Raw genomic sequence first — 17,639 nt, 5'->3', positions numbered from 1 at the left:
TCAAAATCTCTAGGCTCATCTGGCTACAAATGAGGGGTATGGTGTGTAGACTTTAAAAAAAAATCGTTTTGAGGCACCTGGCTGGCTCAGTCAGAAGAGCCTGTGTGATTCTTGATCTCAGGGTCATGAGTTTGAGCCCCAAGTTGGGTGTGGACGTTGCTTACATAAATAAAAAACTTTAAAAGTTTTTTAATCTTAAATAGAAAAATAAAAATAAAAAAATATTTTTAATTTAGTTTCTAAGAAAGTGATTTTGGTACTTGATAAATTCAGGCAATATGAAATAGGGAATATAATGAAAATTACACCTTCCTTGGGGCGCCTGGGTGGCTCAGTCAGTTAAGCATCTGACTCTTGATCTCAGCTCAGGTCTTGATCTCAGGGTCGTGAGTTAAAAAAGAAAAGAAAAGGAAATTACACCTTCCTTTTACCCCTTGCTCATTGTCCTTTATCTTTCTCTTTCTGGAGGTAGCCACTATACTGACTATTTTTTTGTATTCTTCCAGAGATACCATATGTTTGTGTCTGTGTGTGTGTGTGTGTGTGTGTGTGTGTACATGCATGTGCATACATATATATGTGTATCCTTTTGTATGTCTGAAGATTTTTGAAAGACCAAGTGTCTGGGAAAGGAGGGGGAATGTGAGTGTACTTTGCCTAAATCAGAGAAGGCAGGAAACAGACTATTCCGTTTTGTTTTGTTTTTTCTCTGCACTACCAAGGGCAAGTCCTTGAGAGATAGAGTATATTTATTGGGGGGGGGGGGGACCTGCCATCATTTAAAGGTAAAAAGCTGCCATTTTTGAGGGGAAACACTTCTCAGTAAATTGGATGATTCACCCTGAAGAACTGTAAAAAACGAGTCTTAGGAAAATGTGAAGACCTTTGCTTCACTTGTTCAGTTTTGCTAATAATACGAGTAAGTCTGCAATCAAGATGTTCCAAGAATTGAGGCCAGATGTTCTCAAATGAGAGAGAGGCTTTTTCTTTAGTCCCTTCAAGGTACTAATCAGTTACTATTATTTTCAGGTTAGAGCCTCTGGGGATGCAAAAATAAAAAAGGAGAAGGAAAATGGCTTCTCTAGGTAAGACTCTTCTACCTTGACTGCTCTTTCTCTTGGCCAGCTGTGCATGTTGTAGTGTTGTCTGAACTTACCTAAAATGTACTGACCTGGCCACCTCTAGGTTTCCATGGAGGTTTGCAGTGAGAGGACTTGGTCTAAGCTAATTTGCCCGTCTCTGAAGTGTCATTTAGTGAAACTGACCAGCACATTTCCCAGAAGGCTATTTTGAGTGGAGAAGATTGACAGGAAGAAATTTCTAGAATTCAGATACAATTTACATACCAGAAATTTCACCCTTTAAAAGTGTACAGTTTATTGGTTTTTAGTGAATTCACAAGGTTGTACTACCTTGCCCTACCCTACTCTTAATTTCAGAACATTTTCATCTCTCCCAAAAGAAACATCATAGTCAGTAGTAATTATGGAGTATCCTGAAAAACCCTATTTTGAATTCCTCCTTAGTAATACAATATTCCTTCCCCCATCTGCCCCCCCAACTTAATCCACAGTTTTGCTTTCTGTGGTTTCGTTTAGCCATGGTCAGCCACGGTCAGGAAGTAGGTGATCTTCCTTCTGACATTGTCAGAAGGTCGGTAGTAGCTTAATGCTATGCCACAATGCCTGTGTCATTCACCTCACTTCATCTCATCACGTAGGCATTTATCACACATCACAAGAAGAAGGGTGAGTACAGTACAATAAAATATTTTGAGTGAGGAAGGGACCATGTTCTCATAAATTTTATTATAGTGTATTGTTCTGTTTTTATTATTAATCTCTTGCTATTCCTGATTTATAAATTAAACTTAACCATAAGTTTGTATGTATAGGAATAATTATGGTATATATATAGGGTTCAGTACTTCTCATAGTTCCAAGCATCCGCTGGAGGTCTTGGAATATATGCCCTGCGGAAAAAGGGTGACTACTGTATTCTGAGGCTCATCTATAGTCTATAGAAGCTTACTTGGTCTACGTTTTAGGGATACGTGTAGAGTTGAGTAGAAATACATGATCTCTTTTCAAGAAGAGGAAAATGCATACAATCCAGAGGTCAGTTTTTCTGTACTATTTTTGCCATTTTGATTGTTTTCCTCATCTGCCTCAACTCCCTAAAAAAACCCCAGTTTCATAAGTTTATGTTCATATATTTTCACTTGCTCCATTGAATGACAGGATGGATTTCCTAGGAGATGTTGGAGGGGTTTGCATATTGACTAGAATAAAGTGTTGGGGTGTTTTGCTTCCTTGAAAATCTGAACTATCAGTTTCATTTGGGAACATTTTTTAAAATTCTGCCATGTACTCTGAGTCCCTTGACTAGGAGAAATAGGTGCCCTCTTCAGGCATGTTTTGTAACTGTTTTAGGAATGCGGAATAATACAATTTAAGAAGCATTAGAGCTGCAAACTACCCTAGGTGTTCTGATTTCTTAGATAAAGTGAGTACAGGGTGGCTATTTTCTGCCAAGAGACCGCCTTGGACTTTTATAAACTAACACTAAGGTATGAATAGACTTTATGGACTTGGTGTGTCGTCCAGGATTCAGTTTCAGACTTTCCACGTTAGAAGATCAGGAATGCAGTCTTCCAGGCACGGGTCTCTGTATTCCCTTTGCTGGACTGCTTGCTAGCTTTTGCATGTTTGTCTTTGTAGACAATCCAGATTTTACTGGGCGGAACACAGTTTTCTGATAAATTGTTTTAGAAGTTCTTCCTTCAGGCCTAGTAACTCTTCCCACATGTTAACTTCACCCATGACAGTACTAGGATCTAACATTTACTTAACTAGTTGGGTCAGTGGCACTGTTGCTTTCCTTCTGGTACAAAGCGTTTGGAGATACTGGACTCGATGCTTTGCTAGTGATTTCCATGGTAAGGGGAAGCAGCTATAGAGATTGGCATTTGAGGAATGTGCAGAAGTAAGAAAAGCTAATCTCTTTAAACATTCAGATTCTGAGTCAAGCAAAGGGATCCAGTATGCTTGGGGAGTTTGGGGGGTGGTGGCATTGAAACCCCACAAATATCTTGACTGTTCTTGGCAGCTGAATCTGGATGCTTATCCTTTGGACCCCATAGAGACGGACAGTTTCATGTTGGGAGGCATTCTCTGTACTGAGTTATTTAGCTTCATAGGTGCTTCTGGCTGTGAATGGTGAGGTTCTGCCTAGATGTGTCAGGCCAGGGAACATCCCAAGGCTGCGATGATTGCTGGTCCCATGGGTTTTTGTTTTTGTTCTTTTCCTCCACTTGTTCCTTCCTCTTTCTGGTTCAAAATAGTTGTCTAACAGAATGATCTTTTTATATTCATAAGGCAAAACGTCTTAATAAAAATAGGGCAAGGCACTCTTCTGTGTATAAAGTAAGTAAACCAAGGGAGGAAGTTGAACAATGACTAGACTTGGTTTGGAACGGCTTCAGTTTGTTTATGGCCTCTTCTCTCATTTAGCATATGCCCTTCTTTTGTTGTAATGTCAGCTTAGTTATTTTCCCATGTAACTAAGGTTAGTTTCCATTAGAACTTTAAAGTTCAAGTTTGGGAAATAAATTTTTATTCCCTTCCATATAAAAGCTATATTTAGCTTTTGGAGTACTAAAATAATCAGTTTGGATCATTTGAGGATTTAGATACATAGTAGATCCCTTGAGGATTTAGATATATAGTAGATCCCTCCTGCAAGGTGAGGGAACAATTTAAGTTTGTTCCTGTTGTGGGTTGGGTGGTGCTGGCAAAGGCAGCTAAGATACAATAGAAAAGAATACTGATTTAGATTAAGGAGTCCTGATCCCAGATCTTGATATTGCCTGTTCATCTATAAAGTGAGGACAGTACTGTCTACTTTACGGGGTTTTAGTGAGATATTAAGTGAAAAGAAGTGCTTAGAGAAAACCTTTATAATGTGTACAAATGCATGTTGTTAATCCTTATATTAGCTCCTTCTCAGTGAGATGATTTATTCCTACTTTAGATTATTTAACATAATGTAGATGTTCCCAAACTCATTAGTTTTTTTTTCCTCTTTAGTCCACCACGAATTAAAGATGAACCTGAAGATGATGGCTATTTTGCTCCTCATAAAGAGGACATAAAGCCTTTAAAGAGACCTCGAGAAGAGGATGAGTGAGTATTTTTTTTTCTTTGATTTTTGAAAACAAAAAGGATTTGTTTAAAGAATAAATGTGATGTAGGTCTCTCCAGTACACAGAAAAACTGCATTAATTGACTTCAGTCATTTGGAATTTGTGATTAATGGGCTGGGCAACGTATTTATCTTTGACTTATGAGATGCAGGGTTTGCTAAGCAAATAAGTCGTGTATCTGAGGCTTAGATGGAGAATATACATTTTTATTATTTTTTCATATTAAAAAGGTAATGCCGGGGGCGCCTGGGTGGCACAGCGGGGGCGCCTGGGTGGCACAGCGGTTAAGCGTCTGCCTTTGGCTCAGGGCGTGATCCCGGCGTTCTGGGATCGAGCCCCACATCAGGCTCCTCTGCTATGAGCCTGCTTCTTCCTCTCCCACTCCCCCTGCTTGTGTTCCCTCTCTCGCTGGCTGTCTCTATCTCTGCCGAATAAATAAATAAAATCTTTAAAAAAAAAAAAAAAAAAAAGGTAATGCCTGTTTATTATAAGAATTTCAAATAATACAGAATTCATAAAGAATATTTAAATTATTTAAGTTGCCTTAAATTTCTTATCACCTACCACAGATAATTTTTCACTGTTAAAGCAATTTTTCCTAGCATCTGTGCCTGTCAGTGAATCCTAAGTGATGTTTCAGTGTATAGAGATAATAAAATTGCTCTTATGACAGTTATTTGAGGCTTATGTGTACCTCTTTCTCAGATTCCGTGAGGTTAAGTTCTATTCCTTATGTTCAATCTTGTATAGCTTATTATGCTTCAGGAATCTACAGAGGATTTATGGTAGAAAGGGGATGAAAGAGAGGAAATACTTGGTGAACTCATTTGTATTCATTTAGAATGCATACAGTATTTCTTTCCTCCCCTTTCCAGCCGAATATTATTTGTGGTAGCCATTGTTGCACTGGGCATTTGGTTCCCAGACTTTCATCTTCTGGTGGTGTCTGTTCCCATAGATAGCCTTCCACTCCCCTTCTCTTCTAGGCCTGTGTATAGTCTGAATTGTTTGTTTTGTTCTGTGTAGGACTATAACTGTTGGTCCTTGGTCAGGCCATCTTTCTCCATTCCTGTTCTGACTGTAGAATGTCCGCTCAAGAATAATGGTCATACCTGCATTGGAAGCCTCTAAGAGGAGTTTTGGAGATCGTGATCTTGTTGGTGAAAAGTACTATGTCAAAGTTGTGTTAATTGCATATTCGTATTCCCCTTTGTAGTGCCGATTATAAACCTAAGAAAATTAAAACAGAAGATATCAAGAAAGAGAAGAAACGAAAACTGGAAGAAGAAGAGGTTAGTACAGAGACTGTGGCCCTTGGAGGCTTGGGTTTGGCGTAGGGAGTCTTCCGTAAAATAACTTTTGAAGGCAGATGAGTTTTAGGGAATGTATTGGTCTGTGGTAGAGGAAACGGTGAGAAAAACTCGTAGATGTGTAATGGTGGCCGTGGCACTGAGTTTTAAGATCTCTCTTAGCCTTCCAAGGTGTCTACCCATAGTGCTGCTGCCAGCTGATGTTTTTGGAGAAACTACACCATTTTCATACATGCAGAGGAAGTGTTAACAAGAAATAATACTTTGGCTTTCAACCTGGAAGAGTTTTCCCTAAGATTGTTTTTTAGCACTCATATCTAGCAATGCTTGCTCATCACTCACTTTGGGTAACTGTGTGTTTAAAGTCCTTTAATTGGGTGCCCCTTGGACATATGATGAAACCCAAGCTCTTTACCACATACCACAACTCCTCCCAGTCTGACCTCTGCATCTGGTGCCTTCCTTCATCTTGTGCCTCTTCTCTAAATTAGCTTGTTCAGCCACACTGGCCTCCTTTGTTTCTTTTCCACACTGGATTCTTCTGTGCTTCAGAGCTTTATGTGGCACATGCTGTTCCCTCTGTCTGGAACACACATGCTCTTCCTCCCTTCTGGCTTATCACCTTCCTTAAAATCTCAGCTCAACTCAAGTACTTTTCTAGGGGCTCTATTTTATGGTTGTGGTAGGTTTAAAAATACAATAATATGATTCCTTTTGACACTTGCTGTTTCTTGTACTAAAGAGTTGTTAGCAAGTAATTCAAGAGAGGGATGTCAGAAATTCACAGGAGTCTTAATCTTGCACTCTCCTAAGAGAAGGGGTTGAGTGAGTTCTTAGCTCTTGTGGTGCATTTGTGGTTAGCCTCGGTCATGGGTAAAGTGAATTCACAAATATTAAGTCAATAGCTCATCGAGATATGAGAAGTAAAGATAGTGATAGTAGGGAGCAGTGAGTTTTAAGGGTATTGCAGTAGTAGTAAGAGTGATAATAACAAAATCAAATGTAATAGATGCTTACCATGTGCCAAACACTATTAATGCTTTATATGAATCCTTTCATTTAATCCTTACAACAGCCATTAAGAGGTAAATATTGCTACTGTCTATTCTCTGCATTTTATAGATGCAGAAGCTGAGGTATAGAGAGGCTGAGATCGTTTGCCTGAAGTCACACAACTACTAAGTAGTAAAGTCAGGATTTGATCCCGTGCAGTCTGATGCCGGAACCAGTGTCCTAGCTACATGTTATTCTGTCTCCTGTGTGATTTTGCTGATCTTTTAACTCCTCAGGAAGGAAGAGGGTCTTTAATGAAATCACATTAAGACTATTAATGAAGGGGTACCTGGGTGGCTCAGTCAGTTGAGTGTCTGCCTTTGGCTCGTGCCATGATCCTAGGGTTCTGGGGTCGAGCCCATGTTGGGCTCCCTGCTCAGTGGGGAGCCTGCTTCTCCCTCTCCCTCTGCTTGTGCTCTCTCACTCTGTCAAATAAATAAATAAAATCTTTAAAGATATATATTAATGAGTAGGTGAGCCATAGAGAGATGGTCAGGTCCTAGATTTAGAGAACTGGTTTTTCTGACAACTAGTCTGTTCTTGGCAGTTCCAGTTTATGAGCACCAACTCAAGGAGTTAAGAGTAAAACATAAAAACTCCAGTTTTATGTAGATGATCAGTACAGACTAGTCAGTAAAGAAGTGTAAAACTTCAGCTTTCCATGCTTTCTGTATGCCCTTAAGCCTTTGTTCCGTTAATGTAAAATACTACCTTTCTCTGAGTTCGGAAGAGTTAGTAATAACTATTTTAAACCATTTGGGAAAAAAGGACACTTTTTTTTTTTTTTCTTTTCAGCAGCCGTCTCCCTGCAGGAGGGAAAAATGCAAGCTTGAAAGACTTAGAATTAATACACGGTCTTCTTATGGCTGGGACCCTAGATGGCGGGAGCAGTCCTGAAACTTCACTCACTGGCTATGGTTTTTTTTCATTTCTGGGAATTGTTCTGAAGTTTCTCAGTGACTGATTATCCCATTTTGAGGCTTGAAAATATACAGTGTAGCCAGTAGTTTCCTGATGGGACCATCTGTATGCCTGTTCAGAAGCTGTTCAGAGAGAATGTCTTAACTGAATAACATTTCCCTTTCCTGTGGTGTGTTTCAGGCTAAATAGTAAACATTATCTGAATTAATATGATTCTCTAGTACTTTCTTCTCCCCAAAATACTTGTATATTGGTATTCTCCGTTCCTATTTTAAAATATGTTTAATATTGTAGTCATTCCCTTCCTTCTACCCCAAAGATCATTTGCTTTAAAGTCCTGAGTTATCTGGATTGCTGTCCTGTCATGTAGTCCTAGAATGTTTTTATATTCCAGTCATTCCCATGAGTCACACTATGATTTTTCTGGTAAACTTGGGCTCTCTTCATGGTCAGTAGCAACTATATGACCTTGTTTGAACAGGTGAACAAGCTTCCGTTTCAGAGTTTTACTTGATTATAACTGCATATGTCAAATCAAAGTGTTTATATAAAGGTCTTTCAAGCTCTGCCATTCTGTCACTGATTTTAAGATGACTCAAAACCACTTTTCATAGCTATATAAAACTTGTTGAATAAAAAGTGATCTTGGATAGTTAAGACAAAGGAAAATATTCTTTAAAAGAGTTTATATCATGTGCGGCAGGACCCCCACTTGTTGAATAGCACATTTTTGTCTGGATGTACGTGTTTCGAGATTTATCTCCTATGTTAATTATATTTGTGCCACAATGACAGCTCATGTGGGGTCATAGTTCAAAGAAGATCCATAAAGAAATACTATCATAGGAATTGGTAATTATTTTAGGACCTCCTCAGCACTTGTTTACTGCTTCCTGACTTTGTGTATGCAAGCAACAGTGATAGGAAGTATTCCCCCACAGCCTTTCTCAAATTCAGTCAGGAATTTCCTTTCAAATTATATATCCTATAAATACAAGGTCTCCTGTTCCCATTATTTGATGGTGTTCGAAGAGGTTTAAAGATGAATAGATCTAAAAACAAGTGAGGATAATACACTGGGATTACTCTCTATAACAGTGCTTTCCCAAACATTCCTCTGAGGCTAAAAAAATATATAATTTCCCAGGCTCTTCCCATGCAAAATGAGTGTTTTTAACTACTTTCTCAGGTAATCATTTGTCAGGGAGTTTTGGGAAATACTGCCCTAGAGAAAAAGACCAATAAATTTTCACTCCTCTGTCAAGTTTGAGAGCATTAGATTTTAAGAACCTCTCCAGTTTTAATATTCTGTGATTCCAGTTTTTCTTCCTAATGGCCCCTCAAAACTACTTATATGTGGTTGGTACTTACTTAATTGCTTTCTTACCATGTTTCTTTGTAGGACGGTAAATTGAAAAAACCCAAGAATAAAGAGAAAGATAAAGATAAAAAAGTTCCTGAGCCAGATAGCAAGAAAAAGAAGCCGAAGAAAGAAGAGGAACAGAAGTGGAAATGGTAACATCGCAGCACTGGGTTACAGTGTCAGCTCTCGGATTCCACAGCCTATTTAAACAAGAGTGTTATTAAAATTTAATAGCCTGATGTTTGGAGGAGGAGGGAAGTACTTAAAAAATCTCTCCAGAATAACAACATTCTGAAATAAGTTTTCCAGTTCATAGTGAGAAGGCTAACTAGCTCTCAGCCTATTGGATCTAAAAACTAGGTCCTGCCCTGTTGAACAGAATGAACTATGGAAGTAAACTGCGTGTGTCTGTAGGAATATGAAGAAAGTTGCATTTGAAATGATAGGGAATGGGGCGACTGGGTGGCTCAGTCGTTAAGCGTCTGCCTTCAGCTCCGGGCGTGATCCCAGGGTCCTGGGATCGAGCCCCGCATCAGGCTCCCTGCTCGGCGGGAAGCCTGCTTCTCCCTCTCCCACTCCCCCTGCTTGTGTTCCCTCTCTCACTGGCTGTCTCTCTCTGTGTCAAATAAATAAAATCTATTAAATAAATAAATAAATAAATAAATAAATAAATAAAATGATAGGGAAAAATTAAAAAATGACAGGGAAAAGACGGATTATTTTATAAATCATGTTCAGGAGACTGCCTATTTGTTTAAAAAAATAACCTCCACAAGAAAATCTGGATGAATATTTTAAAATTGTGGAATAATGAAGACCTTTGAGGCAGGACATGTGACCAGAGCCATAAGGAAAAGATTTACAAAAGATTTACAAAATTGATACATCAAAATTAAAGTGTTGTATGTGGCAAACAAACTCATGCCATTAAAAAAAAAAAGGGAAAATATTTGCACTACAGAGGGCTAAGATTCTTAATGTGAAAAAAAGGTCTTTTAAAAATGAAAAGAACAGTCCTAGAAAAGTGATCAGTAAACATCTTAAAATATGGGCAAAGAAAAATGCCAAGAAAATAATGAATGATAAATCATTTTGTGTAATGTCTCTTAGATTAGGAAACATTAATGAATATCAGAATATCTAGAGTTGTGACTGAGAAAACAGGTGTCCTCACTGGGGGTGAAGATTCAGTCTTTATGGAGGAGACTAGCAATAGCAGGTTACTTTTGAGATGTGTGTGTAGGTGGGAAATTTTGTTTTTTATTTAATAAATTCTGGTGTTTGGAATTTTGAAATTAAGTATTTTTAATACTGGTACTTCTTAAAACTTTGTATGATTTAACTACTGTACCAATTATACATGATTTGTATTTGTGTTGAAAAGAGTCAAATGATCCAGAGGTGTGTAAGTTAGAAAAAAATGATTTCTTTTTCCAATTCCCATTTTTAACCTTTTCAGCTTTGAGGTAACCACTATTCATAGTTTGGTATGTAGACTTCCAGACCCATTTGTGTGCATTTACTCTGTGGCTTTTATAATTTAGAACAGTAATCTCCCCAGCATAGCATGCCTGAGAAAAAGGGAGAAATCAGTGACCAGGGAGGGGTCTGAGAGGAGCAGAGCTGCAGTGGCAGAAGTGCTCAACCAAGTTATGTAATTGGCATTGTTGATGTGACACATATGGGGTTAAAATGAAAGTGTGGAAAAGGAAAATCACAGAGCAAAGGAATCCTGGGCCTTTCCAAAGCAGAATCAGGAAACAAAAGGAGGGGCGCCTGGGTGGCACAGCGGTTAAGCGTCTGCCTTCGGCTCAGGGCGTGATCCCGGCGCTATGGGATTGAGCCCCACATCAGACTCTTCTGCTATGAGCCTGCTTCTTCCTCTCCCACTCCCCCTGCTTGTGTTCCCTCTCTCGCTGGCTGTCTCTATCTCTGTCGAATAAAATAAATAAAATCTTTAAAAAAAAAAAAAAAAAGGAAACAAAAGGATAAGTTTTTATTTTCTTGTTCTTCCCTCCCCCCCCATTTTTTCCTTTGGAACTAATCAAAGGTTTTCAGAGATAGAATATTCACCTTTAATAAAACAAAATTTTTTAAAGATTTACTTATTTATTTTTAGGAAGAGCGGGGGGAGGAGCAGAGGGAGAGGTGGGAGAGAGAGAATTTCAAGCAGGCTCCCCACCAAGTGCGGAGCTCGACACAAGGCTCAATCTCATGACCCTGAGATCATGGCCTGAGCTGAAGTCAAGAGTCGGACGCTCAACCAACCGAGCCACCCAGGTACCCCTCAAACAATTTTTGAAGATAAAATGAAATGCCCCCCTCCTTTTTTGTTTTGAGAGGGAGAGCAGAACCAGAAGGAGAGAGAGAATCCTAAGCAGGTTCCTGTTAAGGAGCCTGTCGTGGGGCTCCATCTCATGACTCTGAGATGATGACCTTGAGCCAAAATCAAGAGTCAGATGCTTAACTGAGCCACCCAGGCACCCCAAGATAAAATGAAATGATTATGTAAATTAGGGGGTATTAGAGGAGTCATGAGAATGGTGGGTTAGTAATTCATCAGTCTTTTATGTCTGGCAGGGTTCTTTGGTGGGTGCTCAATAAGTGTTTGTTGAATGAACAAGATTATTTCCTTATCAACACTAGCTCCCTACTGTCTTCTCTTTCTTCGGAGCCTTGGCTCCTGTCGGACCCTGAAGCAGATATACTCTTATCCTGGTCCAGCCTTGTGTGGAATTAGATACCCTGGAAGGGTCTAATAAAGTAATTTTGCTTCTGTGATTGAAATCCTTATCAGTGTTGCCACACATTAATTCTGAGAGACCATAACCTTTGATTTTTATTCTTATTTTAGTTTAAGTGGGATTGGTTAGTCTTTAAAGATGATTGGTTTGGTGGGGGGGTCAGCAGTCTTTTCTACAGCCTCCAATGCATGCTATCCTCAAGTCTGATTGTTAAATTTTGTGCTTTCTTAAGCACGTTGCTTGATGGCACACTGTAAGTTTTTATAAGTAGAGAACAAGAATGATCATCCTCTTAGCTGGTAGCTTGCCCTTTCTTCCTGTCATGGTAGGCTGCCTGCTGTACTCTGAAGTCAGTGGTCCAGTTCTCAGTGACTGCCACTGACAGCCTAGTCAGGGAGTGAAGTGGCATGGCAGATAGTCTCATTTTTTTAATTATTCCTCTTGCTCTCCCACTAAAAGAGACATACTTCATCAGTTTGGCAAACATGCAGATCTTTTGCTGCCCTCCAAAGTCTACAGATTTGTTAATGTTGCCAAAAAGAAACCAGCAAAACTTTGATCTTTATCTCCTCTTTGGTAATTGTGGAGAAGTGAAAATGGTTCAGATCCCATCTGGGTTTCTTTATTGTATCACATTTCCCCCATAGAAACAGTGTTAAAATTATTGGTGGTATGCTCAGGCTTGTGGGAAAACTTTATTAACCGAGATCCCCATTTTCATTGTAGGTGTGTGGAGTTTTAGGTCTGCCTTGAGTTAAATATACTTTTGTGTCAGGGCTGACCAGTTGGAACAGAAGTCCCATGTTTATTCTTCACACAAAGACTTAGAACCTGGGGAATTCGTTGCTGGGATTAGGTGACTTTTAAACAGAGGTTTCAGTCTCTTTTGGCAAAGGCAAAATGCTGTAAGAGGTTAGGGTTATAATGTAAGGAATTAGTGTTGAAACACCAGGACTCTCAAAAGCAATTATTAATAGTGATAAGAAATTTATGGGATATGGATTGATACTCTTCTCAAACCAGAGAAACTGTCCTTGATTCTAGAGATTAGCTCCAGGAAAGCTATAGTATGTGAGCTTTATTTCTGAATTTAAAAAATCTTAAATATGCATTTTACAGTGTATTGTGAGGTGCTTGTTAACTGCAAAGGAACTTGATTTCAAACAGCATATGGATGTTTACCTTCCTCTCTTACACCAGTTTCTAGCACTCTCCACCTTCCCCTTTTCGAGCATATTTTACTGTCAAGTTGAAAACTGTCTTGAATTCATAAGCCTGCCATAGAGAAGTCATTTTGGTGTCTAAGTACATGTTTTTCTTAATTTTGCTGGTGAGCCATTGATGCAGGCTTAAAAGAGCAACACTACTGTTTTTATTTGTATAGTAATAGTTGTTGATCCAATGATATCAGCCTCTTGAAGGATACTTTCTGTTTTAACTGAGGTTTAGTGTTAAGGGATTGAACTTATTTTAATTAAGTGGTAAGGAAGTTACTGTGAGTCCTCAGGATTAACATGTTGGAATAGGAAGAATTATAAAAACAGTTTGGAGTCTTAATTAAAAACCACTGGAGTTGATGAAGAATGGAACCAAGTCCTAGTATAAGGGAAAACAAGGTGCTCTGCACCTCCTCACATTTACTTTGTGACTGCTTCACATAGGTTTCTTGTAGCACATACGTGCCTACACACATCATACATACAGATACACATACATGTGAATTTTCTCTGATTTGGAGTATAATAGACTCTGGAATTTGGATGGGTCCCTGCATCTAGGCCTTTCCTATGGCGGTATCTAGTTGGGAGATCCTTCCAGTTTCATATGTAGAGTGGTAGGTTGGTTACTGAGGATAATGCTCCTTCTAGATTTAAGATTTTGTTAAATCTTGACTTGGAGGTTTTTTTTTTTCTAATTATTTTTAATTGTTGTAAAACATAAAAACATTGAATTTATCATATTAACCATCTTTAAGTGGGCGGTTAAGTGTATTAAGTACATTCACATCGTTGTCTGACCCTTACCACTACCATCCATCTCCAGAACTCTCTTCATCTTATAAAACTGAAACTCTGTTAAATGGCAACTCTCCCTCATTCCCCTTTCCCCTCGACCCTGGTAACTACCCTTCTGCTTTTTGTCTCTGTGAATTTGATTACTTTACATACCTCATGTAAGTGAAAATATACAGCATGTGGCCTTTTGTGACTGGCTTATTTCGCTTAAGAAAATGTCCCCTGTCCTCCAGGTTCATCCAGAATTTCCTTCTTTTCTAAGGCTGAATAATATTTCATTGTATGGAGAGACCACATTTTGTTTATCCATTCATCTATTGATAGATATTTAGATTGTTTCAACCTTTGAACAATTGTAAATAGTGCTGCTATGAACATTGGAGAATAAGTATTTGTTTAAATACCTGCTTTCAGTTGTTTTGGTTATATTCCTAGGAGTGAAATAGCTGGATCATATGGTAGTTCTGTGTTGCACTTTCCAGCAGTCATTCACTGTACTGATTTCCACAGTGGCTGTGGTTTACATTCTCGCCAACGGTGCATAAGGGTTCTAATTCCTCCACATCATAGTCAACACTTGTTATTTCCTGGTCTGTTTTGTTTTTATAATAGTCATCCTAATAGGTGTGTGCGGTATCTCATAGTTTTGATTTATATTTCCTAATGATTGGTAATGTTGAGCATTTTTTTCAGATGCTACCTGACCATTTGTATATCTTTGGGGAAATGTGTATTTGAGTCCTTTGCCGGTTTTTAAAATCGGGTCGGTTCTTTTGTGGTTGAGTTGTAGTTCTTTATTCTAGATGTTAGTCCTTTATCAGATATATGCTTTGCAAATCTTTTCTCTCATTTGTGGGTTGCTTCATCACTCTTATGTCCTTTGATGTACAGTTTTTAACTTTGTAGTCCAGTTGATCTTTTTCTTTTGTCACCTGTGCTTTTGGTGTCTTGTCTAAGAAATCATTGCTAAATGCAAAGTCATGAAGCTTTTGCACTGTGTTTTCTTTTAAGAGTTTCATAGTTTTAGCCTTTGTGTTTGGGTCTCTGATCCATTTTATTTTTTTATATAGTGTAAGGTAAGGGCCCAGCTTTATTCTTCTGCATGTGAATATCTAGTTTTCCCAATACCACTTGTTGAAGAGATTCCTTGGTCCATTGAATGGTCTTCGCACCCTTATCAAAATCATTTGACCATCTATGTTGACTTTGTTTTTATAGTGATGCTCTTATTATAGCATTTTGATATGTATAATTTTATTTAACATTTCTGAACTTTGTTTAAAACATTGGAGTTAGAAAAAAAGTATTGGAGTTAAAAGATGATAGGAAGTAATAGAATATGCATAATTAGCCTTTAGAAGGTTTCTATAGAACTTTAGGGCTTTTAATTTTAAAGTAGAAATAGAAGATTAGAATCTGTGAAGTTTTAAAATACCCTGTCTGTAAGACAGCTGACTCACAAAAAGAAAATGGCGGTGATGATGAGAAGGTCTGTCTAATTCCAAAAAAGAGAAAGACTTAGAGACATGTCAGCCAGTTGCAGTGCATGATCCTTAATTGGATCCTGGCCTATAAAATACATTTTGAATGTAATTCAGAAATTTTTAATACGGTCTAGGTATTAGAATGATGCTAATTTTTTTGGATGCGATAATAGTATTGTAGTTCTGTAACAGAATATCCTTATTTTTACAGACATTTGCTGAACTATTTAGAGGTGAGGTATCATATCTGCAATGTACATTGCTGAAATGGTTCAGCAAAAGATAGGAAACTTAGCATAATATTAACAATTGTTGAATGTAAGTGGTGGGTATATGGTGTTCCTTTTATTTGTCTTTGTTTTTCTGTATGTCTAATCATTTTTAAAGTAGAAAGGTTTTTTAAAACCTGTTTCCACAAAACTTTACATTCACTTACCAGGGTCTGCTAGATAGCTTTAGCTAACCCATAAGTACCCTAAACTCAGTATACCCCAACCGAACTATTATTTCCCCAGTCTTCTGTTGTATTATGTACTTTCTTATAGGTTTGTTTTTCCCCTACCTTCACCTGCCATCTCCATTCCCAGGAGGCCTTTTTCTATGTATCAGCAGCTAAATAATGCCTCTGCCATGTATACCATTGAGGTAAAACAGCTGTTTCCATTTCCATATCCCCCAGTTTTTGCTAAGCTCCTTGAGTGGGGATCCCTTGTATCCAGTCTTAGAACTGAACTGTTGAACTGTATTTTCCTGCATTCACCTGAGTATTCCATTTTATTTGTTGTGAGTGTTGGATTTTTCAAAGTGAAGAATAATGGTAATTTTGATCAGGCCTTGATGGGGCCCAGAGTTATTCTAGAGCACCAATCAATTGAGCAGATTAATTATTTGGGCATTTATTAGGTGATCACTAAATGAGGTTATACTTTTTCTTTTAAAGGTGGGAAGAAGAGCGCTATCCTGAAGGCATCAAGTGGAAATTCCTAGAACATAAAGGCCCTGTATTTGCTCCACCATATGAGCCTCTTCCAGAGAGTGTCAAGTTTTACTATGATGGTGAGTTGTTCCAAGGTTGTCTAACTCTTGGCCAAGAAAAGAGTCTGCTTCTATTTAGGAATAGAGAATGAGGAAGGATCTTGTGCTATATAATCCTTTCTGTTTATTTCATTTTGTTTTATTGTCCTTGTGTGGTTTGGGGGAAGGGTCATCAGGTGTTTACTTAACTCTTAAAGGCCTGTTTGGTGATGAAGAAGTACCTTGAGAAAGAGGCTGTTAATGTCTTAACTGCATGGTCCCAAAAATGTCCATCTACGTAGGTCACAGTACTTGGTCCCCGTAGTTAAATGTTTTTATCTGAACTCCATTTCTGAGGAGCTACTCTTTGTAAGATTTATTAGAAGAGCCTTACTTGAATGGTAGTATTTTACTTCAGCGATAAAATGTAAGCTGACAAGCTGTTCATGATGAGAAATAGTACTAGTATTTGGTTGAAGATTAATTAGCCCTCAGCTTCTAGGTAGGTAGGGCTGGTAAGTGTCTGTCTCTAATTGTATGTGTAGCACAACACTATGTCTTTATGTGCAGTCCAATTTTATGGGCTGCTGTGAAGCAGCACCCTGCCTGGTTCTCTTAGAACACTCAGAATTGTCCATTAACTGCCATTGGTATTTTTGTCCTTGAGTAGAAGAATCTAAGAGTCTGTCTTGGGTGCTTTTAAACCAAGTGGTCTGCTGACCAAACTTTGAGAAATACTGGGCAGGAAAACTGCTGAAAGGCATCAGTGGTGAACACTTAAGAGAGTTCTGGTGCATCTCTTTTTCCACCAGCAGTGACCTTAGGGCCACAGATACTTACAGATAAAGGCAGTAGTTTATACTGAAAGGTTGGGTCTTGCACGTGGACATGTCAAACTTGGCAAGCTGTAATTCATTTTTTTAAAACGCTGTTTATTCAGTGTGCCTGTGTTTGACATCAAGACCCAGCAGTGGACAATACTGACGAATCCCTGATTGCATGGCCTTAATGACAAATGCTTGCATCAGATAAACATTCTGACTAGTGTTGACCATAGCACACAGGACAAGAGTTCTATTAGCCCTCGTAGTTGGTCATTCCTGGGATGCTCAACTATGACTCCAAACCCAAACTCCAATGAGGAAGAAGAGCCTAGAACCTTGAAGAAGACAATCCTGAAAGTCCATGTATTCTGTAGCTCAAGTCTAGGTTTACCAAGAGCTTTAGAAAGCTCAACTAGTAAAGCCCCACTTTGAGGTTCAAAATGATTTGAAGGAAAGCTAGATTCTCTAGTCTCTGGGTTCTCTCTCTCTCTCTTTTTATTTTTATTTTTATTTTATTTTATTTTATTTTTTTTTTTTTTTAAGATTTTATTTATTTATTTGACAGAGAGACAGCCAGCGAGAGAGGAACACAAGCAGGGGGAGTGGGAGAGGAAGAAGCAGGCTCCCAGCAGAGGAGCCTGATGTGGGGCTCGATCCCAGATCACTGGGATCACGCCCTGAGCTGAAGGCAGACGCTCAACAACTGC

General features: G+C 38.6%; 1 protein-coding gene across 2 annotated transcripts in view; it reads left to right on the top strand.

Annotated features, from left to right (window-relative positions):
• Nucleotides 1-17,639, top strand: part of TOP1 (DNA topoisomerase I) — an 88,783-nt gene that overhangs the window by 44,203 nt on the left and 26,941 nt on the right. For both annotated transcript variants that reach the window (XM_026503506.3, XM_057312525.1), the window contains 5 exons: nucleotides 1,030-1,085; nucleotides 4,089-4,184; nucleotides 5,421-5,496; nucleotides 8,891-9,003; nucleotides 16,035-16,150. In XM_026503506.3, coding sequence (XP_026359291.1) covers nucleotides 1,030-1,085; nucleotides 4,089-4,184; nucleotides 5,421-5,496; nucleotides 8,891-9,003; nucleotides 16,035-16,150 — 457 coding nt within the window. The remainder of the gene's footprint in view (nucleotides 1-1,029; nucleotides 1,086-4,088; nucleotides 4,185-5,420; nucleotides 5,497-8,890; nucleotides 9,004-16,034; nucleotides 16,151-17,639) is intronic.

The sequence above is a fragment of the Ursus arctos genome, unplaced genomic scaffold (genome assembly GCF_023065955.2).
Source record: "Ursus arctos isolate Adak ecotype North America unplaced genomic scaffold, UrsArc2.0 scaffold_16, whole genome shotgun sequence".
NCBI classification, from domain to species: Eukaryota; Metazoa; Chordata; class Mammalia; order Carnivora; family Ursidae; genus Ursus; species Ursus arctos.
Note: the sequence above shows the minus strand (reverse complement) of the source record. Positions and strands in the feature narration are given on the sequence as shown.